Source organism: Numida meleagris, chromosome 1, assembly GCF_002078875.1.
Source record: "Numida meleagris isolate 19003 breed g44 Domestic line chromosome 1, NumMel1.0, whole genome shotgun sequence".
NCBI classification, from domain to species: Eukaryota; Metazoa; Chordata; class Aves; order Galliformes; family Numididae; genus Numida; species Numida meleagris.
Genome location: NC_034409.1, coordinates 37,103,001 through 37,127,716, shown reverse-complemented (window position 1 = coordinate 37,127,716; position 24,716 = coordinate 37,103,001). Strand labels below are relative to the sequence as shown.

Genomic DNA, 24,716 nt, shown 5'->3' with positions numbered 1-24,716 from the left:
CGAGAGGATGAAGAGGATACTTTCCCCTTATTGGGAAACTCCACTTACAGATCTGGGAAATGTCAGTCAGAAGACAAGAAAGAAATGCATCTGAAATGAATGAACAATGCATCATCTCCATCACAGCAAGAGATATGAAGCGACTGACCAAACAGAAACTTGAAGAAATACCACCAGCAAATTAAACTCATTACCTTTCTATGGCACAGCCTGCTTGATTTAAGGAGGAACACATTACTAGAGCACTAGGACAAAGAAAAGACGTTCCTGAAGAGACCACATTTGCCATATGCAGTGGGTATTTATCTAAATCCTATTTTATAAAGGTCTATGTGAGAGATTAGATTTTAGCAACCTGAAAACAAGAAAAGCACTATTCCATATAATTGACAATAGATCAATAAAGACATCCAAAAAGCCTTTAAATAAACTCACATGCAGTTTTGCATTTTAATCCCATGAACTAATTCAGATATTACAGATATTTCCATCTTCACACAACAAAAGAGCAATACTGCACTGCCCGGACCTGTTTATAATCCTCAGGTCAAAATGCCTTGATCCTGGATGTGCAGCAAAGGCAAACTCCTGGCTAGGAGTGTTAAAATGAGTTTCAGCAAAGCTCACCAGTCTCACAGATCAAAGAATAGGCTGTCACAAAACTGGTTCTACATGGAATTACCTTCCAAAATATAAAATAGCTTGGCTGTCAAGTCAAAAGTTTTGATATGGAGGGAGACATTTATATTATCTCCAGTCCTATTATCTCCCTGTGGGAGCCCTCTTCGTAAACATGATCACTGAAGTGAAACAATTTTACAGCTTCTGCATCTGTCGACTTTTACTTACAGGCTATCCAAATAATGGAAGCAAACTGGTGGTATGGTATGAGACGGTTCTTTAGGTGAGTTGATTCTGCCATCTTTACTTTGTTAACAGGTAGCAACCAGGGAGTTTGGTGATGAGGTCCCCTGATTTTTTTTTAACACAGTTACCACACATGTATTCTTTACATATGAATTGTTAAGAGTTACTTTGGAACTAAACTTATTCTTAGAGTCCATCTGTGACTACAATTTTCCTGAGGTTATAGTTTCATGAACACCGACAGCAAAGCTGTTTTAATAATTTCCAGATTACACCCTCAACCCATTCACCATCTTCACATTATAGTTCACCTCTGCTCAGCAGCGCAGTTTAAACTTGAGGGACCAGCCTGAAAAACAGATCTCCGGAAAGAGTTAAAAATAACCTCGCAAAAATACAAGGGAAGAAGATTAGTTATACCACTGAAGTGGCTGCCTTATGAAACTCTCCAAGATACAGACTGCTCGCCTCATCTTTCTTGGATCTGATGAGACAGCACTCCAAGGAGGGCCCATAAGTGGAGGAGGCAGCTAGAAAAAGGTCATAAAAAAAAGGAAAGACTAGAGCCACAGCTGTGAACAGGATCCATCTTCCTCACAAGACCTTCAGATAAGGGCCTGCAAGAGATCACACTCACTACTGACTCAGTTCTTAATTATCCACAGCTCCAAACTTGTCTCATGACTGGAAATGGGACTCTCTGTTCCCATACTCCCTACTCTGCTGTGCAACCACGTTCAGCTGGGGTATTAGACTTCCCCTCCTCACATTCTACTTTCATCACATGACAGCGGGAAGATGGGAACCATGACCTGGGAGAGCCTCCAGAAACGTGTGGTACCTGCTGGTTAGAATTTTATCAACAAATCAGTATTTTTATAATCTTAATTAACAGAATTAATCATATTGTATATAAATGGAGCAATGAGTGTGCATGTGTCTATCTATACGTACATAACCATAGTTGGAAAGATAGATTAATGCTGAAGTAGCACTCAGACAAATATATATATAGTTTTGAGAGGCAAGAACTACTTGTAGGGATAGTTTCATTGTTTAAAACTGCGTTATATTCATTTGTACTGTTTTACTTCTTCACTTTACAATTGTAACATTAAATTTCCCTTTGGCTAAGTACTTGGATTTTAACATTTTATATTCTATATACACAAATATCGGAGTTGCCACACAGCAATGGTATTTTGACCATGAAGAAAGAGATCTTTAGTTTTACGTTATTTCCCTTTTACTTTAGAAATGGACTGGTGAAGATAAAACGCAGTGAATTTCAGGATCAGACCTTCACCCAACTGTCTCCAAACGCAATATAGGTACTAGAGGAAGTTGTCTGATCATTTTTACTCTAAATGACTTGCAGAAATTCCTGCATATCCTTTGGCGTCATCTGACAACATTCTTACCTTTGGAAGGTTTCATTAAGCGCTACATTATAACATTCTGTTATCAATCGCAGCCTGTACAATTTACATCCTCTTAATCATTTGGAAACTGTTGCAGAATTTCTACAGAAATACCTGCAGAGATGTCATGCAGCATAAAAATGCGTTTCTGGTGTATCCGGTTATTACTGAGAAACAGTTATGCTTCTTCACAAAACTGTTATCTGTGATTACCTTAAGACAGAATCAAAACTTATTTCAAGAGTATGGATAAGAAATGCCTAGGAAATCATTTTAAATTAACAGTTAAAAGCCATATAATGTATTTTTTTCTATGTATCTCAGTTGCAGTTCTGACGGTCTTGTGAAATTTTATGTATTTCCACACCTGACAGTTAGCACCCTATGAAGAAAAACTCTCACATTAGTTTTATAGTAGGAAATATTGGAGCCACATTTATGTTCTCACATGCCACTGAATAATCAGTACTTAATTATGAAAGAATGTTAAATTCCAATTGCCTTCTGTTTCTTTTCTCTTGCGATATACACTCATATCTTATCTGACAAGTGAACTCTATGCAGGTCTGATCAACAAAACATCTGACAGCCTTCACCTCCCAGCACTATGGCTTTCCATTGTGCCTCTAAATAGTACAACAGAGCCACAGTACTTCTTCATTTGTGAGATGCATTATGTGTAAATAGACAGTAGTGATTATAAAATGCTTACGTACTATGACAGTTATGAAAATATCTGACACGATTTCATATGGGAAATTCAACCACTGGCTTGTGTTGATGTTTTAGGAGGCACTTGTCATTACAGAGCTGAAGGATCAGTGACAAAGCCATAGACTCAGGAGCTATTCTGACATGGTTTCTAAAAGTTTATCTATGCCATCAAAGAGATAGCAGTAGCTGCAGACACTTGTGACAGAGGTCTTCAGAATACATTTTTAAGCTCTTGTCTTTCATGTGTCTTTGTGTAACTTTCCCCTTGTCTCCCCCTCCCACTTGTTCTGGGATCCAGCCATCTCCTAATGTAAAATAGGACAAGTGTGCACAGCCATGCCAAAGTGGAGCATGCCCTAAGAAAAAACGTGACTCAACCTCTTCAGTCTAAAATATTTTCTAAGCTTAATTTCAGTGAGGAGTAGCATATGACAAGGAACATATTTTTGAGCTTAACAGTGGGAGTTGGTTTTGCTTAATACACTTTCTGAAGTGTGCTATCACTATGACAAATATATATCTTCATGAGGACAGCTGCACTAGAAAGTATTACTGACAAGAATCACAGGGAGAGGGAAGGAAAATGCAGCCTTCACAGACCTTATCCTGAATCTGGAAATTTTCTGTTTTAAATACACAAGCAGATGGCATTTGAATATCTTAGATGCAAAGAAAGGGGGGAATTATATACACAGCCAAGGAGAACAGGAAAAGTAAGTTTAGCAGCATCTGCTAGAGACCTCCACAGCTCTTTTTTTTTTTTTTCCCACAAGTGATTCTTTTAATGTCCACATACCATTTTAAGAAGCTTTCCAGCATGCATTTAAAAAAAAAAAAAAAGTACCTACAGCGACAGTTCACTTGTTTTAATGAAAGTTGTTCATCCATCTTAATATTTTCATCTTTATGCTGAAAATCATTGGTTTCTTTAATGCGAAAATGAAGTTGCTTCAGGCAAGGTGCTGCAAACGTAGCATACTTGATTGCGTTAGGATATCTTTTCAGTTACAATATCCTTAGCGAAAGCAATAAAAGGTGAGCACGTACATCCCTTTGAATTTCAGTAGCTTACAGAAACTACCTAGTACAGGTGGAAGGTTTATAACTAAGCCAACAGAATCTAGGCAGAAGCAATAGGTTTATTCAGCTCAGTAGTTATACAATTCTTCACATCTTTTGTAATGACAGAAATCTTTGGCCTATTTAAGTCCCACATTAATGTGTTATAATCTTTTCCATGACACTGTCATAATCTCTTGAAAGAAACTCCTCACACCCTTTGATGATATAGGAAAATATCTGCTTTATGTCTGTATCTATGTTTTTTTTTTTTTTTTTAAACAGCACAGAAGAAAAATGTGAAAGCTCATTTTATACATCTGCATACAGACTTCTAACTATTTCTAATATTCAGGACACTGGTTATTTTCTTGTGACTCTCAGTGCACTAGTACTGCATAACTCTTAAAAAATAAAAATAATTGCATAGATTTTTTTGTGTGTGCTTCCATCACTTATTTTCTTTGTAGCACAAAATGCCCTTAGTGAAGAAGAATGATTGTTCTTGGTAGGACAATTAAGAACCTTTGTGTTACAGTAAGCATGAATAATGTCAAAATTTTAAAATATACATGCAAATTTCAAGCTAGGCATAAAAAAAATGAACAAAAGTAAATGCAAGTCAGTTTAAGTGAGTCAATGGACAAAGTGCTTTCTCACTGGTTTTGCCTAGTGAAACTTCTGGTTCTCAAAGTGTTAAGTTTAATGCCTTCAAAGTAGCATCTAACAGAAAGCAAACTTTGTCACAGTACCATATGGAGAGCATAACAAAGTATCTCAAAGATCAATCCTTCAAACACTGAAAACCTGGAGAGCTACCAGGAATGCTTCTCTGGTGCTGCAGAAGAACAAAAAACAAACAAACAAAAAAATCCAATTAATTTGGTTTTTTTTCATTTATAAATGATATTGATTTTAAAAATAATTAAGATCACACATTCTTACAAATCCTAATCAGCATGAAAATGATGGTAGTGTTTTCAAAATTGCTATGGAATCTCCGCAAAAAAAAAAGAATACAGTGCAAGTATTGTTGAAATCTCCTTTTGCTCTTATCTTTTAGTCTTTCTGCATGGAAGGTGTCATTCCAGCCACTAAGAGCCTCTGAATAAGCAGAAGTTACAGAGCATCTTTTAAAACACAGCAAAGCCCTAAAACACACAGCTAATGACTCTTCAAATGTCAAATCTACCTAGGAGAAGGAAGACAGGGAGCTAGGCAAACTATTAACAGCTCTAAGTACTGGGAATGAGGGGAAAAGCCAAGAGAAAACTCCTCAAAGCCTCTCTAGGCTGTGTGATCTAAGAAAGTAGGCTATACTGGTATTCCTCTGTGAGTTTTAATCAGTGCATCTTTAATAAGGTTCTGAACAGGCTTTGGCATGGCATTAATTCTTTCAGGTTTGGAGAGCCAGTGCAGCAACCTACAGCATTCAGCAAGCGCTGATACCAGGCAGAGCTGAAACAAGGACAAAACAAACCTCTTTAGACGAGACTGAAAGAAAGAGTTCATTGCAACCATTTATAACTCCTGTTAGATTTATTTGAACTTGTTTCTGAGCTTGGCCTAAAACTTGGTCTTCTTCACTTTCCAAATGAAACACAGGAGGCCCGATAACCGTTACCACAATGTTGAAAGAAAAGACAATACCACTGAAACATACTGCTGCTCCCATAAGTACAACTGCCCATTTCAATCAATACACAACAAAAAGCCCTAGCAAAAAAAATAAAATTATCTGCTCTAAAACTGAAGGTATTGAAACTGTCTGAGCTGTTTTGGTATTGGATGTGAACAAGTATGAAGCAGCAACATAATCTGGAGTAGCTTTTCTTTTTTTTGTTTCTTTGGCAAAATACCTTGATATTAGTGAGCTTCGTTCCTGATGCAGGAAAGACTCTACAGTGCAGAAAAACCCCAGCTTACCAGAACTAAGCCTAGTACCCTCAGTTTACCCCCACATCTGTGACTGCTGGTTTATATGTAAACTGGAACTTTTTTGACATTAAATTATTTTTATTTAAAATTTATGATTTTTCAAAGTTACAGCAAGTGAAGTAAGCCCTCACGAAACTTTTGTGTTTACTCAAATAGCACCATTATGGACATGCTTCTGTTAGTCTGCTAGCTGTATTATACTGTTACTCTGTTGTGGATATACAGCCATCTTGAAGGTGCTTTTTAAACACTATTCACTGCAGAAGACTGCAATAGTGAACCATTTGTTTCATTAGGCCAACAACAGCCATTTCCCCTTTCCATTGGTGGCCAATACACTCAAACACACTGTATAACACTTCCACAACATATTCCCCATGTAGAGACTGTCATGTTTCTAACTCTCACACCTGCCTAATCCTGAGAAAATAGACCGCTATATTCTTTCACATTCTCCTCAGTGCTCTAATTAACTGATTTGGACCAACCGCACTACCTACTTCTATTCAAACTAAATATTATAGCTATGATTTTTAAAAGGAAATCCCTAGTTTAGCACTTCCCACTGCAAACCCAGTCTTCCTGCATCCTAACAAGGAATCCATATGCAAACCTTCATGAATGTCATCTAATTCTATCACATCCCTACTGTATCATTTTCTCTTTCTTCCAAATACTTCTATACTTGTTTTTTCCTCCACACAGCTCTGATCTCCACTTCCTAACGTTCGAAGCACCATGCTATGCCCATAAAGTAGCTCTCCGAATACCCTAGGAACATACAGCCCCTATCCCATAATAAAAACTGCAGTTCCCAGTGCCTATGCAAACATGAAACTCATTGTGGGGCCACGGCCTAAGCTTCTTTTCTAAAAGTTTCTTTAAAATATAGCAAAGCTACTGGTAAAAACGGTTGTAGTTGCTGGTAGTTGCCTGACAAACTCTCTCAACTCTCAGATTGAGCATTATTAACAGTCTTCAGTGGGCTGTAATAAAAAAAAAAAATCTTGTGTTGGACACAGTCAAGAGGGTTCGTGTTCCAAAACTGTTTTACAGCAAAAATCACAATTACTCTTGAAAATTTGACATTCATACGTGAGCATCTCTGGTGAAGAACAGTATGATTAAGCTAACAAACAATCATTCGCAGCCCTGGAGAAGACAATCACAGATGACAGCTCTGCTGTAGCAGTGTGAAAAGAGCGATAATGAAAACTACTTTAGCCACAGCTATCTGAAAAGTATTTTAGATTCCTACATTTTTAGATAGTTAACTCTCTCTTACCAAGCAGAAGTTCACACATTTTCCTGGAAGTTGCCACAACTTCTGTAGAGTTTCTGCATCTATCAAACAGCTTTTCACATTTTATAACTTCTGTGGAAGGATTCATCCTGTCTTTCAGCCATCTAAAACTCAGACATCAGATTTAAACTAGCCAGATTTCCTTTCTCTGCAGTTATCAAAGATACTTCCACTGGTACCTCTGCACAGATGATTCACTTCTGCTAATTTTTGGGAAAAAATAGCATCTTTTTCTGAAAGCATCTACATTTCTCACAAGGTATAGTACTTAGAGTAGACATTGCTTTCAGATTGCGAAAGTTCAGTCCATCCACTTCTACATTGCTGTCAGCATGCTTTACTTATGAGAAACATAGGAAAAAGTCTCTTTAAATGCACATGAAGGACTGAGCATGATGCATTCTCATGACTCAAATATCTCTGGCATTTCCAGAAAGTCTCCAACAATGCCGCATTCTGTAGCAATCTCATAACAGCAACACTCTCCTGTTTTTTTTTAATTAATCATTTAAAAGCCAACTGGTGTCATAAGATGATTTAGCTGAGTAGCCAACAGGGACGTTGTCAGATTTAGTCACCCCTTTTTTTTTTTTTTTTTTTTTTTTTTTTTACTTTCAGCTGACTGAACAGCATTACTGGCTATAAATGCTACTATTGAGCGTTTTCCTTGTTTGAGAGGTTTGGATTCTATTCATGTCCTAATTAAGTGGGGAGGGCAATATCTACATAATGAAAAGAAAGCATTTCACTGGAAGAGGATTATTTCCAACAGTGCCTATTCATCTTATTCTATATAAAGCTGCTTTATTTCTCTATGCCATTTTTCTTGTCTCCTGCAAACTGTATCAGATTCAAGCTTGTGTCATGCCAAGTCATGGAAGGGAAATCAGCTTCCTCTTAATAAACTTCTAAAACCATTTTCAATGCCCATTATGATCTGTACTGTACTAATTACCGGAAGACATTGACTTAACATTTATCATAGTTTATAGCAATACAGTAAGACAAAGTTCTACGTGAAGATAATTTTTTTCCTTTTTTTCTGAACATCATACTGTGGTAATGTTTGTTTGTTTCAGTTTAGTAACTCACAGCTTCTTTTCATACTTCAAAGCACTGTTCAGAGAAAAACACCGTCTTTTGCTAAGGCTGGAGCAGGAATTTTTCCCTCTGGAGAGCTGACCAGCTGCTGTTTTGAAGTGCTCAGAGTTTAGAAATGTTAAAAAAGAAAACTAGTCTCAAAACAGAAGCTGCAAAGGTCAAGGTAAAAGTGACAGTTTGTTCTGTGTACAAATGCTCTATATCAACCAAAACGTGTGTGGAGCCACCAGACATGTCTCAAATAGCCAGTCAAAGAAGGTTTTGATTCTACCGCTTAAGCGTGGATGATAGCCCCATTTGAGATGCCTGAAGTTATTAAAAATATCCACATGGAGCTATCAGGCATGAAATTGCCATGGACCAACAGGATCTCACTTGGAAGCCATTAGGAGCAGGAACTATAGGTATTCAGGATATTCCAAGGCATTTTGAACATTACCAGATAACTATGTTTAAGCACATGAATTAAGTCCTTAGTGCCTGCCCTCCCACCATTCTCATTCCAGAAGTCAAATGTCCCACTTCCAAGGCATTGCTCTTCTTGCAATTCTTCAAGATTCAGAACACTGTAAAACACACCACTCGTTCAGACTTTATTAAGTTTAGTGTTCCTTTCCCTTTCTCCTACACGGTTGTGATGGATTGTCTCTCAGTGTAAGACTGGAAATATTTCAAAAAGATTATGTGCAGCTCAGATAGAAACTGTAACCCTGATCTCATAAGAATGCCATGAAACCCTAGAAGCCCTTAGCTGGAGGTTAGATCAGATCAGCATTTCGTAAATTTTCAGGTTGGCAACCTCTCAATCAAAAGGGAACCAAACAAATAACTGACAATCATTTTTAAGCACTGCTAAGACAAGACCAGAAAAGTATTGCTTACTGTTTTCATTTTAGAGATAGAAAAAGAAAAATGAGCTATATTACTTGGTGTAATACAGCAATTCCACATCAGAGCCAGACAGGTGGCAGGAAGAGGCTACCTTGTTACGGACAAAGACCAAGGACAAGGGCAGAAACTGTGAAACTCAGTAGAACTAACACAAAGAATGCAGGCAAGAACCTGGAGTTAGGTTTATCCAAAAAGGAGCGAGAGACAGGAGAAAGGACAACTAAAGGAAAGTCAGAAAGCAGTAACAGCATAAAAGAGTGCAAATGAAGGGGATGAAGTCAACATTCCAACGAATAGTTTGGGAAAATGCCAGAGTCAAGGTAATAGTAAAGCAATCAAATAAAAATGATCAGCAAATCACTCGGCCACCCTATAGCAGCATCCCAACATTTTATTCTGGACCTCCAAAGCACCACACTGCAAGAGGCAACATCACTTTCTCTCACCAATATATTCACTGTCAACAGTCAGGGAACAGAGCAGGTGTACGTGAGTTTCCTTTAAAAATCAGAACAGTTCCCCCTTAAGCCTCTTCCTTACATGGTTGACCAGTTTCTTACACTGTAGGAAACAGTATAAACTCTTCTATAATATACTTCAAAATCTGAACTGTGTTTTTCAAAAATATTCAAAGAGTAAATGTTAATGGCCCAATCTTGTCTTCCATTGTGTAGCATATTCACTGAACCTCTTGGAAAAACACTTTCTGAGATTGCATTCAAAACTTTAAAGTATTTTGTACTGTATAATGAAAACAAGACCACACCATTTTTGCACAAACAAGGTAATTAGTATCTTGAACACACTCATAAAAAAAAAAGAAAAAAATTATCCTAAATAACCTCAAAGTTTCTGAGAAGCAATTCTGTGGAGAAAGATTTCCTAAACTCCTGAAAATACATCATTTAAGATATATTTTAACTCACACACCACATTATAGCATTTATAGATTAAATATTTATTCATCTCTACGACCCTAAAAACAAAACAGCGTAAGCATTCGCCTTCTTCTAGCCTTTTTCCATATCAAAAACTCGATTCATGAATTGCTCATCCTTCCACTTGTCAGGACTTTTACAAGGGCTGCTCTGAAAGTAATGCCTCTTATGTTATTACATTGGCCCTTGATGTCAGAGGTGGATGTTGGTGGTACAGCAGTAGAGGCTGAACCTCTCCACCAATATTCCATTACACTTTGTTGCCGTGTGACAGATGGCAGCAGAGGGGCAGTCTGGAAGAATGGCATCTGACATGGAAGTACACAGGACACAAACATGCGTCACTGAATTCCTCCAAGTGGAAAAAATGGCACCCACTGACATCTATCGACGCTTGCTGAACATCTGTGGAGACCAAACAGTGGACGGGAGCATAGTGAGGGGGTGTGTGGTGTGTTACAGCAGTGAAGACAGCGACATGAAAGAGGAGCCATGCAGATGGATGGCCATTGCAGATTTTTACCAATGTGGTACATAGGCTCTTGTTCACTGCAGGCAAAAATGCATAGCTAATGGTGGTGGCTATGATGAAAAATAGTGTTCTGTAGCTGAGAATTTGCTCTATCAAATAGAGCCACTGTGCTCTTTGCATCTGTTGTAGATTCCACTGAAATAAACATGAGGCATTACTTACGGAGCAACCTAGGTACTTGTTCACATTTTCCTTTGGAACTATGGATTGCATCTACAATCTCTTTTGACAAGTTCCACAAATCTACCACATGCCTCAGTAATTGCTGTATTTTTGTGCTCTCTGCACCTGTGTCCTGCCAACCTTGCCGCATGGTCCTTTATTCCTCCCTGGAAGAGACAGTCAGCCCCTCCACCCCATATCATTCACAGCTTAAAGAGGCACAACTGTCCAAGCGTGAAAAGCTTTTGCTTACCTAATCATTCCCCACAGGAAAACTATTCCAGTCTCAAAGATCCCTGCAAGAAAAAGCTCTGCACGAATGAAGAAAATGTTTTGTGTACTGCAAACTGGATTAAAACTAAATATGTGACACAAATATAGAAATGTATTTTATATTCAATATCCATAGAAACACAATTAAAAACCCTACAGCATATCTTTTCAGAATTAAGTAAAATCCAATGCCTTATCCACCCCTCATTTTAACTACTGTTTATAATGGTATTATATTGGAAAAGTCAGGGTTTTTTTAAAGACCTGAATTATTTTTCAGAAATGAAATTCATACAAGAGCTATTAGTTTAAAACCCTACACGATCATCTTCAAGTTCAGAGTATGATAGGGAAGAAAAGTGCATACCTACAAGCTAAATAGAACTTTCAAATATGGAAATTGGTTATTCAAATGAGAAAAATCCCCATTTCACATTCATTACCAGAATTCACATCAATTGGCAAACAAATCTGCTGTCCCAGCATATTCAGAAGTCAGCAGAGTTCAGAGAAGTCAGAGTCAGTCAGAGCAAGTCCTAAAAATGTTTGTCACTGGGTGGCAAAATGGTTCCCCCAGATCCTCCAGTTTCTGATAACCATAAACACTGCCAAGAACTCAGAGAAGCCCACAGCAAATAAGAACAGCAAAAACGCCTGGTCGAAGGACAGGCAAGTAGTCAAAACCATAAGGACAAAATGGTTCCTGTACAGAATCCTAGCTAGTTTACTACAATCTCAGATGACGAGCAATAACTTTATACGCCAAATGTCTGTGGAAAGGGACCTCAATGACTTAAATTTACAAATGAACACAGGTCCCACTGATAAAGCAACATTTTCAAAGCCTAAATGCCCTCAGATACGCCCTGAGACAGAAACCTTAATGAAGTACACAATGCTTTGCAATGATGAAAGAAGTATATCAGGTGACAGTCCTGAAGTTCTTTGCTTCAGTATGTACAGGCATGCTCTCTGTATCAAAGCGTTCTCACAATGAGCACTCCTTTAGCAGCTGCAGATAATGCCTTTTTTGTCTCTTTTTTCACCCCTCAGATAGATTTCTAAAAATTGCTTAATACTACTGTAAAATCTCTATTGTAGAAATAATGCAGTATTTCCATCTTCTATTCATCCGCCATACTATTGTCTCCAATCTTTCATTTTCCAGTAAAATAAATAATTAAATATTAGCACTCAATTGTGTTAAAAGCACTAGTATATTCTCAAACTTAGTGATCTTAGCTTAATTCTCTTGAACTGGGAACAAAGTACTTCACATTCAATTCAAATTTTCAAAAACATTTACATCACTGAGAGTGTGTTAAAATTTTCTGTATTTTACATTACATTCTTCCACATTACATAAATATAACTTTATTATAGCATAATAAATTTTGCAAACTATTAACACAATTTTACTATCAACACTTGATGGAAAAAATAAATTTTCACTTGTGATTACTACTCCTCTTTCAGTTGCAACAAGATCCAAACTTGAACGTACTCATTTCCAATGAGATAGTTTTAAAAGAAATGCTACAGCATAATGGTAACCTATAAAGCATGTTAAGTTGAAAGGACATATGTTGTTATTGAGAAAGATGTTCTGAAACAGATACAGGCACTACTGCCTGCTGTTACCTGGCATCCACAGTAAACTATCTGAAGTAATGATCGGAGTCCCACTGCTCTTCGTTTATATTCAGAGGAAAGTTTTTGACTATAATTTTCCTTTTAAATTTTTGGCACTAGTAGGTCTGTAACTTACAGTAAAAAGTCACCATTACATACCTGAAACCACGTATGAAAGGATACACAGGAAATCTAATGCACATGCTATGTTTAAATCAGTTTGCATATACCGCCAGGAGAACACTGCCTGTAACCCATCACTTAAAGAGAACAATAAACAAATGCCAGAGCATCCCTATAAAAAATTCATGCAACACCCTCATCTAGCAACATCAATTACTTTATCTATCTCCTGCATCTTAGTTGTAAGTCTAATAACACTACTCAGCAGGCAAAGGATTTAATGAAATAGACCTTGAGCTCCTGGGAGGATCACCTGTGGTTCTAACTCTAACACTTCTGATCAAATACAAGTTTCCTTCCTGCTGTTGAGCAATAGGCTTTCCTGGATCTTGATCAAACATGCCCCTAAGAAGAGAAGGTGTAATAATACGGCATAGAATATTCAAGTGTGTCAGGGAACAAATGACTGTGGTGAAAGGGAGAAAGAGAGGAAACTATTTCAAAACTGAGAGAAATTGAGAGCTTCTACATTTAGGTAACTTGAGCAACAAAACCAGTTGACAGCAATTATTTCAGCAAACTACAACACAATTAAGAATATGTTAACCATCAAAAATAAACTACAGGAACAAGCATACCAAATACTTCCTTACACAGTTACAGGTTCCCATTTTCTACAAATACTCTCAATTCTGTTCCCTATCAAAAACAAGAAGATATAAATATTACAGAATAAATCTCTCTCAATGGCTTCCTAATGAAAGTAAGGCTCAAAATAAACAGCACTCAAAAAAATAAAAAATAAACTCATCAGTGAAAGTTGCCAAGTTCTCTTCCCAGTGTTTCACTGCCTAACAAGTACAAGTGCCGTCTGCTTCCCGTTCCTTTCAGTGCAAGACTGTAGAGGGGACAATTTAACTTCTTTTCCTCTCCAGGAAAGAGAAAAATTCCTCACTTACTGACCCTTCTAAATTAGCCCAAATATTTCTTGCTTTGAGATCTAGTGCATTGCAGTCTTGAATTTCCTTTAAATAAGTAGGCATTTACCTGGGCTCTGAGTGAACTGCACGTTCTGGGGAAAGTCTTACCTAATTTTGGCAGGGAATAGGGCACTTTAAAATAATCTTCATAAAATTCAATGAGTCTTCTTGTAATATTTAGGGCATAGTCTCCTGATCCTCTTCGGATTGCATCAGGCCTTGCGTACAATCGTACCTGTTAAAAGAACAAAGTGAAAGACAGATCATTTCAGTGTCTACATAGGAAAGTTAAGCTACCTGCAGAAGTGAACTATTCTAAGGTTGTTGTGAGGTGGCAGGTTTATTCACCTATCTCCAAATGTTACTGCCACACATTTGTCAAAACACGCTGCAGCTGAAAATCATAACGTACACAACTAAGGTTGAAAAGTTGAGAAGTCAAAATCTCCTGCTTGTTTACGTTGCCAAATAAAAGAATTAACACTGCTTGCATCAAAATACTCAAAGAAAACACTTACATGTGTTTGCTAGAGATATGATGGTAGAGTGGATTAGTATAATGGTTCTCTGCCTACTCTGAATGTAGGCAAGATGCAGTGGCTCAGTAGGAGAGAAGTTCATGGTTTGTTAAAGGCACATTATATTAAACTCTGAAAGTATTAGCAGACTATGAAGAAAAAAAAAATCATTCTCCTTTCTTTTCTCTGGCAGTGACACAGCTACCCTCGATGAGCTACATAAGACTGCGAAAACAACTATTTATAAGCTCATTCATGTACACAAACAATTAACATTCCCCAATCTTACTGACTGCTTCAGGCCTCTGCTTTCAGAGAACAGTAAGTTAAAGCTGTTTATACAAGCCGCATCCTGCTGTGTTCTGTACAGAGTCACTCACACATCTGACTACATGGAGCACCAAATGTGCTGACCAGCTCTTGTTCAGTGAACAAGGTAACACAAAGCATCACGAGGCTATCCATTATTCCCAGTCTTTCTGTTCTTTAATGCTTCCTTATGGCAAAGACAACATACAGCTTATGACAACTGTTAACCAAAATGGTTCAGAAAGGAGGGCCTCTTTCGGTACTCCTCCCTCACACACAGCCTGACAGCCTCAGCAGTGATGGGGAGAAGTGCGCTTTGTCTGTGGTGGCTGGGACAGAAGGCCTCTCCCTGCAGTTCATGATGACCAGACCTCTACAAAATGACAGTTCTAATAATAATGCAAGTCTCTATTACTTCCCGCGGCAGGATTAAATCCCACCCAGGGTTCCAAGGAAAGCAGCAGGGCAGAAATCAGAAAATACCAGCGCAATCATGAAGTGGAAATACCAGTTTTGAAATATTTCTAAATGCTCTATTCTTGACCAAGAAAAACCTATGGGATTTTCAGCTTCAGTGAAAGCATTACTAAACAGTGCTTTACTGTTCATTTTCTGAACTAATTCAGTTACCCAAGTAGAAATCAGACACCAAACCTCAATATGCTGCACCTGTCAATTCTGTTTCAATCCATTCTCTCTTTCCGGGGGGGTATTCAGACACGTCACTCTTTGCTGCTAACTATCTCCATCATTACATTTATACCTTTGTATCATATTATAGAGCCAGTGCACAATCAGCTGTACATAGTTAAGATTTGTAAGGTAAAATGGATAACACTGTGTAACTTAATGAGACATGTAATAACATAGACTTCTCATAATCACCACTCGAAAGCACATAAAACATTACCAGAACTCCTCCAAGTCACTACTTCCATTTACTGCATCCTTCCAAAGTTCACAGTGGCTTTATTTTAAATATTCGCTGTCTGCTAAACTAAGTATATTTTCTAAAAACAGAGATTAACCACAGTTAAAAATTAAACCTTCTTGAATCCTTTAGTTTATGAAAAGATGGTAAGAATTGCAATTAGATTTGCGATGAACACTGTCTTGTATCATCAAACCTTTATATACAATTTTACGTAATTGCTTTACTGGCACAGTTGACTGTATCAGTGTATTAGAAAAAGAAGATTCAGTCAACCAAATATGCAAAAAATCATTCAATTTGACAGTGGCCAAATGTGTCCATTACGAAAAATAGGACAACAGAAGGGAATCAAAAAAATAAAGACATACAAGAAAAATTGAAGTTCACCATACTGCATTACAATGTGTGTCTTCTGGCAAATGCAGAAAAGGCATTTAAAGATGTTTAAGATAAAGCCAGGTACCAAAACTCAAATAACACAATGCTGCAAATTTTCATTTTCTAGCTGCTTAATGTTGAGCACAGTTTTATTTTTCCTGTAAAGCTTCCCTGGTGCCTCCCTGCCCGCCTAGCACAGCTCCACACCAACAGTGCTGCTGCTGAGCACAAATCACACCTAAGCTTGAACACAGTTCAGAAATTATCTGTGTCTTTGCCCAGGTCTCTCAGGGGCATTCCCAAGGCATGCCAGCTATCTTGTAATGCCAGGAGAGCTCCACATGAAATGCAGTTAATGCTGATACTTTCCTGTACAACACATCTTCTTTGGCTCCTTCACAGGATAGTTATTAGTTTGTTTGCCTAAAACCAGGAGACCTGATTTTAATTTCTCTCACTTTCTTAAAAAATTCAGAATTGCATATCCCAAGAGAATACCCTAAGCACCTCTTTACAGGCTTCTCTGAACAACAGTGGGTGCATGACGGTGTAGTCTTCATTTGACACACCTGATGGGTGGCACTACCCAGACAATAATTCAAAATTCTGCCCAGAAAGGGTCTGAAAGGAAATGTAGGAGTGAAAGGTAACCAGGCAGTGGGGACAGTCATGCCAGAAGGGCACTCACTCTACTAGGAGCTGGGTCTGCTTCTGCCTTCCACCTAACAGCCTCTGATCATAACATGTATGAAGGAACCTTAGACTCACCCTGGCCTCAGAAAATAACCCCTGGGTTCGCAGAGGGAATACAGACATTCTGGAGCGCTAAGCAATACAGACTGTAGAGTGTTCAGATACTGCCGTAACAAGAAGCTTCAGCAGATAGAACAGAACGTAGATTAAGACACGAGATTTGTGTTTAGCATACTTTTTTTGTTTGTTTACTGCTTTCATTTCAGAAGGCAGAAAAGCTGCATTACTTTATAAGTACGTTGGACTGAACAACAATGCATAATTATTACATATTTTCCCACAGGCTGTTTGATCATTATGCTAAGAATTTGATTTTACATTAATTTAAATAATAAACAAGAAGAGTTTTTTTCTGCAGGGTCAGACCTAAATATAAATAAAAATAGTATGTGTTCTGCTAGGAAAGATAAAGAGGATTCTGGCCTAGCTGCATAATTCATCCAATACTGCAATGGCACAAGTGAGAGTATAAGGGCCATCCAAAAAGAAAGGGTTTACAGCATTTATATTCTCTTAGAAATAATGTTATTCTCTGATTTCTTCAACTTTCTGGTATATTTTTGCTTCCTTCACCAGATCTCGCACATTCTTACACGTGTAAATCTGAACACCGTTTAAGACTTGATACAAAGAAGTCTAATCTGTTTTACAGCCTGAGCTAGCATTTTGGATGCATACTCTGTTTTTCCTACCAAAGAGTACCTGTTCACTCTGTGAGTAGAGAGAATGGTGCCCTAGATGACTCATAAAGATTCCTGCACAGTAAGAGTGGTCACCCAGACTAAACTAGCAAAGTCTCTTCTTGAAAGTTCCAAAGGCATCTTTTTATTTTCCTAACCTATAGCAGAAACTTAGTCGCTCCCTTTAGAAGACCTTTCTGTAGAGACCTAAGACAAAGATACAAATTAGCTGTCTGCATACTCACTTTCAGTTCACGACCTGGTCTTCCGCCAAAATCAGTAGAATTACTGGCTTACATCTGGCTACATATCATAATAAATGTCTACACAATGCTACAAGATCAGTGCTCACAGTCTTCTAGAGCTTGAGACTGTATGGGCAATGTTAGGAATAATACTTCATGCCACTAATAACAACAAAACACAACTGTAGAAAGCTACAGCTACAAAGTTAAGGACTTAAAAAGTTTATAAAGGTTCACTGTAAGACAACCCACACAACTCATTTCCTCTTGCATACCTGTGCAGCCCTTGATTACATCATCACATGATGTCTTTTACTACATGACATTTGACTCTTTCAAGAATAGAGAGTTATTTGATTTCCTTTATTACCCATTTTATATGGTAACCTCTGAGCATGCTACAGCCTTGCAAATACTACTGAAGCTCTTTTCCACAAGCTTTGCAAGATTAAGTGATATTATTACTTTCATGTAAGAAAGTGGAGAACAAAGGAAGACAGAGTTATTCTGGGTACCTATCTTGACACCTCTCAGTGTCAAGTATACTTAACGTTTTTATTGCACACACTTAAAGCACTCTTCTCATTACATCTTACTGCAGTAGTGAACACTACACAGCTCTGAGTCTGGTCACGGGTGTCTTCAGGTATTAAGAGAATTAATCACACATGATTCGTGACTATATGAGACTGTGTCAGTCTATGTAATTTGCTCAGAGGTAGAGACAGCAAGGAAATTCAAAGATGGTACTCAGCCTCAGGACCACCTGACAGCCTGCAACAAGCTCCTTCCAAGTGTGGTGATGAGTTAGGTGGGGACCATTGATGCAACAGGCATATTCACTACACAGTGGTGCTATCCTGATGCTGCGTTGCTCCTCCTGTGTCTGAATGAGGCAAACATAGAGAAGATTTTATGGGGGATCATCCTAGTATTGGCATTATCATGATATTGTGACTACGTGAACAAACCAAAGTTCGTACGGTCAAAGTAAATCCTGTTTTTTCTTAGCTCCTCTCCACTTGTATTTGCCACCATTAGCAATTTTTCAACTGAACTTCTGACTATTATGAAAAAAATACAACCCCCTTATAAATCTCTTAAATGGAACCACAGTTTCCCCCATTCCTTACACCAGTTTGAATAACTAGGTTAGCATCTTCAGCCCTACAATCCTTCTGGCATTTATAACATGCTGTTGTTTTTAAGCAGCACAGCCCCAGATGGAAGACGTGACACATTTTCGCTTTTGTAAATAGCAGAGCAAGAAGTTAAGAGTTCATAAATGAAACTGCTGCACTGCATATCTTCCTCATTCTTCTCTAGCATGAGCAAAACAGCATTGCTTCCCCTAATTTCCTTTCAAGAAACTCTGGGCTAATTTCATTAGAACTTTAAATAATGACAATACAACAGCCACAATCAGATACCACTATGGAAAAATCATCCTTGAAGATTAATTTAAAAATATTAGTTACCTAACTCAGATTCTTTGAATGACTTTGGCAGTATTATCAGTTAAAACATAAAACATTCCCAAAAAATTGTAGGACAAATTTCTTGTAACTGTTGTAAGCAATCAATAGCCTCCATCTATATTTTTATTCAGAAGTACTTGTACAAAAACATCACTTTCAGAAATAATTTCTATATATTGTGATAGCTTACACAGTGTCTTTTAATATTTCCACATTTGAAACTTAAAATATATCAAAGCAGTTTAAAAATATCTGTAATGCTAGGTCATCAAATTAGATAAATTTGGCTGTAAAATGAGAGCTGTTTCCCAGAGTGACGAGCTGTTGTGATATATGCTAAGAAACATGTAATAGATTCAGAATAAACCACATCTAACCTAAGTTAGGCTATTAACTACTGCATACGAGAAAAATCTTCCTGTCTGCTGCAAAAATTATTCATCAAAAAGAAAGTCAGAACTTAAAAAAGACTTGTCTTATTATTTCATAGAGTTTTGAAGAAAATGTGAATTAGTAACTACATACAAGGTACAATGGACAAATTGTGACAAGTACAAATTGTAAATAGCAATGAATATTTTTCTGGTGAATAGTGTGCTCTCTAAAAATGTTTCCAATGTACCAAAGACTAGTGATAACTTCAGTACATAATAAACAGAGGAAGGTGTTAAGATGAAGTGGAACTATTTTATTTTGACATTTTAAAAATGCAACTCTGCTTCTTTTTCATTACAATTGAAGTATGTTAAAAAAGAAAAGGATGAAAGGGATGAAGAATGGGAAGAAAAAAATCATTTTTTCCCGATTCTGTGAAATATTTTGGGTCTCTGAAATCTTTGTTCAACATGGACTAAGTTCAACATTTTAGCCACACAGAGAATCAAAATATATTATTTACAGATAACTAATTGAAAAGGGACTGTTGTTCAACTTCCTGCCTTCATAGGAATCACCAGAGATGAAGGATGATCAGAGAGAATCTAAGTATGTTTCCCCTCCGGCGCTAGGGGAAGACACAACCAACCTTTGCCAGAGGTGCCAAAAGCCTGAATCTGCTTCCCCAGGGAATTAAGGAAGCTCAAAGCTTGGCAGAAATCAGGATGTTACAGGAAGAGGCTTGCAGGCCTGAAGCATGCCATACACCAGAGCCTAATGAACTTTAGAATTAAATATCCACTTTTACACTTAAAGCCTGCTCTTAAAGATGTCATTCTCTATGCCATATTTCTGTTTTGTGTGCGTTCCTTTTGAAAACCTTCACTCTTGCAGTGTTATTATCTCCTTAGTGGAGTGCCACCTTGCTTGATTTCAAGATAAACTGTTGGTTTGTTTGCTGCTTTTTTATTATTATTATTTTAACAGTGAGGAAATTGTGCCACAAGGAAAACAGCTTCTGCTGCTTGTAAGCATCCTGACATAGAATTTGCATAGTGATGACAATTGTTACATCTCTGCCACAGCACAGAGTACAAGTTTACTGATCACAATAATCCCACATATTAGTTGCCCCAAGAGCTTCTAGATTCAGTTTCTAAGACCTACAAACCCTGAAATAATTCTGAAATTCATCTTTTCTTTAAAATTTTATCCATCTTTTCCGTGATTTAATGCTTCTCCAATTGCCACCACTGTCTTCACTGATGCCCTGGGGGGAAGTTACAGCTCACTCAATAAGAAACACTGCACCAAGGGAACAAAATGCACCTCTGTTTTAACAAGGGAAGGCTTGTGAGAACAGATGGCTCATTGGGCTCTAATGACCTAACACAACACCTGTTGAACTCAATGGAATGACTCCCATTAACTACTGAGGTTTTAAATCAGGTTTCTGGAGGAGACAAGGCATGACCAGCTCAATCCCTGGGGTACGGATGCTTTCTCCAAGACAACTTTCACCAACAGCAGATACCCTGTTTCCAGTTCATGTTTTCAGGTCACCACTTCAGTAGTCCTTATGCATGGGAAAGAAGGAGAAAAAAAAAATCTTTGAAATGCCAAAGATCATTTAGGCCAACTTGACACCCACAAGTCCACGGACCCTGATGGGGTATACCCAGGAGTGCTGCAGGAGCTGGTGGATGTTACTGCTAGGCCACTCTGCATTACCTCTGAAAGGTAATGGAAAAGAGATACCCAAAGACCAGAAGGAAGCCAGTGGCACTCCAGTCTTCAAAAAGGGCAAGGAGGAGGAAACTGAAGGCCAGCCAGCCTTACCTCCACCCCTGGAAATGTAACAGAACAGCTCACTTTGGATGTCATCCCTAAGCATGTGGAGGAAAATAAGGTGATCAGGAGTAATCAGCATAGATTCACCAAGGGGAAGTCATGCTTAATCAACCCGATAGCCTTCTATGATGGAATGGCCAGCTGGGAAGATGAGGGGAGAGCACTGGAAATTGCCTATATTGACTTCAGTGAGGCTTTTGACACTGTCCTCCCTAACATCCTCATAGATAAGCTCAGGAAATGTGGGTTAAATGAGTGGATCCTGTGTGATATGCTCTAGGTGACTCTGCTTGGGCAAGGCAGTTGGATCTGATGGCTTCCAGAGGTCCCTGCCAACCTCAACAATCCTGTGTGTGTGTGTCTGTATGTCTGCATGCCAATTCTCTGGTCATGACCACTGATTATTCAGATTATGGGAAACAAACTGTCATGGTTTTATGATTTTTGGTTATTGGTATTCCACATCATAACATCATGTAGTGCACTGGGAGTTAAAGAGTTAATGCTCCAGTTCTGTGGATTGTGCATAGTTCCGGGTACCTGGTTCTCAGAAGAGAAGAACTACATTTCCCAGAGGACTGTTTGCTGTTCTGTTACCATTTTCTGTTCAGAGGCAAAGAAAAAAACTGTTTGCCTATCATAAGACGACCCTTTTCACTCGCTTCCCTCCTGCTGTCTCAGCAGTGTCTCGCCTTCAGCATTAGAGTAAGGCCTCTTGGTTTTTTGGACACTCTCTCTCATTTTATTTATTAGCTTCAATTTTAATTATATTGTATTATATTGTATCATATTGTGTTATCTTGCATTCCGACATCTTATTTAGTAAATTAGTTTGTTTCTCCTCAGATCGTTGCCACTGTTTTGTTTTAGGCCCATCTCCCTACCCTTTCCTCTTTTCCCTTTCCTGGGGGCATGGGTCTGTGGGTCTCCCCACCCCATTCATCACAGAACCGGGCCGAACCTGCCCATAAACCATTGACACACAATCACTGACTGGATCTTATGTTTACATTGCACATTACATGAGGAAAATAGCACTCCACTTCTTGTAAGCATCCTGACAAACTTCACAATGGAATGGCCATTGATTTGTCTCTGCCACAGTATCAGGTACAACAAGACTAGCTTTGATGACACCAATGGGAGAAAAAGCATCTATAATCCCATCCTCCGTTCATACCATCTGATACCATACACACTCCCACACAAAGGACTACACAAAAACACTTCCTAAAGTACTCTCACACACAGAGAGTTTTTGCCTACATCACACCACATAGGGCTATGGGACCGCAAATGATCTGAATTTCCCTCTCTCTCCTTTAACTTAGCAACATTACAGCATTTTTCCAAGTGAATGTGGCTGATGTTCCAAGGATGGAACCTATTTTGCTTTCGTGTATCATTCTCCCATTTTTCTATCTTTGCTCTGAATGGACTGAGAACAAATGAAAGTATGGAAATTGAACAAAGGTCAGATGGCAGCCTTAAATCTTGTTTTCTCAGGCAAACATAGATTAGGTAACGTGGTATCAACATGGAAATCTACAATTAAGGATAGCTTCCCCTCCCACCAACTTCAAGCAGAATTAGAAGTAACTTTGTCAGGTGTTTTAAGCAGTTCAGAGTGCTTTCACATTACAAAGCAGATGTTTCTGCACATCAGCTGGTATCAGCAATACCATCCTGGGAATAATGTTTGTTCTTTAATCTCTTCCTCAAAGCTAGCAGACTACACATAAAGCACAGCTTCTTGGAAGGCCTCTCCAAACTCACTCTCGTCATCTGTGTGGCTATACCCACAGGCTCAGCCCAGCACTTGTACATCTGGGGTCTAATTCACAATGATTTAAAAAAAAAAAAATCTCAGTTCAGGAAAGTACTTACGCATATGTTAAATTTTGAATGAGTCTTTAACCTTAAGCATGCACTTGCGTATTTCGGCAGGCTCTAACATTTCAATAGAGCAGCAGCTTACAAATTTTATAAAGGGGGAGGAAATAGTCATACTCTTTACTTGAAGAACTGCAGTACTTCTGTAGCAAGTGAAAGCTGCAAACATTTGCAATTCATCTGTACTTAAAAGCCTTTATTACTTCCTAATTTCAGATCCTACATTTTGTTCACTGATTGTACTTCAGGTACAGGTATTGTTTCTATTAACGTTACAGAGATAAATGTTCAGATTTATAGATTTAATGTAATATATCTCCCTGTTTTCTCTGCTACCTTCTTCACTGGGTCACTTCTGCAAACTTTGCACTGCATCTCAAGTTAGTTTTAAAATCTGATAAATTCAAAAGAATTAACACATTGGCATTATATTATCTACATAAGCAAACAAGCTACAAGCCAAGTTCCACTAAGAAAGAGTTAGATTTATTTCACTTGCATGCATAACTCCATAAGTGTTGTGGGTTCAAATGCAATAAATTTTACAATGGAGCAAAGATATACTGATGAGTGAAAGAGAAAATGAGAGACGTAGCTGTAGTGAAATATCAAACCTGCTGTAATGAACATATTTAAACTTGATAATGGAAAAAAAAAATGATAGGAAAAAATGCCTTGTTTCAATCTCCCATTCATTATTCATCATGGACAATACCCAAAAGAGACTGTACAGTAATGAAATGCGTCCACTGAATACCAAAGGGACAGATCATCTTTATAAGGGGAAGATTTTCCTCCAAACTCGGAGTAGACATGCACGGCACTACTCTGAGCCTTCTCAGATATACTTATAACCACAAATATTTTATTGTTTCTATTTTTTTTTATTTTGTTTTTTTAAAACTAGATGGAAACCATCACCCATTGCTTTCTAAGGAAACACTGTTTTGCTGAAGATTGGGTGCAACTTTTTTGAAGTCAACAAACATAATCTCTGCATCCTCATTCAAGGCAGCTTTAAATGGCATAATAAGCCGGCTCAAATAACAGAACTATCACTGAAAATAATGTTTGTATGAGAGAAGCAGTCATGGATGGAGTTACAGTAGTAAAGAGGTTTCTCTAGAAACTAAATGCAAACACACAGATGCCTGAATATTGTTGCAGGACAAAATAGGCTTTGAGCAGATATGACCCTGAAAGAGAAAGAAGCAAAAGAAACCTCCAAAACAGCTCAGCTGCTGGTGAGAAAATGAGGACAATTAAGCAAAGAAATTGCCATGTATTTTCATAGTAAAAAAGACTTTTGTGTATCGCCTTTCCAAACAAACGGGAGTGTATGGGAGAACCATCCAGTTGCCTCATCAT

The 24,716-nt window shown here is 38.0% G+C and overlaps 1 protein-coding gene across 2 annotated transcripts in view; it reads right to left on the bottom strand.

Moving 5' to 3' along the window:
- The window catches only part of TRHDE (thyrotropin releasing hormone degrading enzyme), a 222,165-nt gene that overhangs the window by 167,840 nt on the left and 29,609 nt on the right, over positions 1-24,716 (bottom strand). Inside the window, exons 3-4 of one of the 2 annotated variants that reach the window (XM_021385190.1) lie at positions 18,518-18,637; positions 14,043-14,169 (exon numbers count right to left, since the gene is read on the bottom strand). In XM_021385190.1, the coding sequence (XP_021240865.1) occupies positions 14,043-14,169; positions 18,518-18,637 (247 nt within the window). The remainder of the gene's footprint in view (positions 1-14,042; positions 14,170-18,517; positions 18,638-24,716) is intronic. The other variant, XM_021385191.1, reaches the window with a different exon arrangement.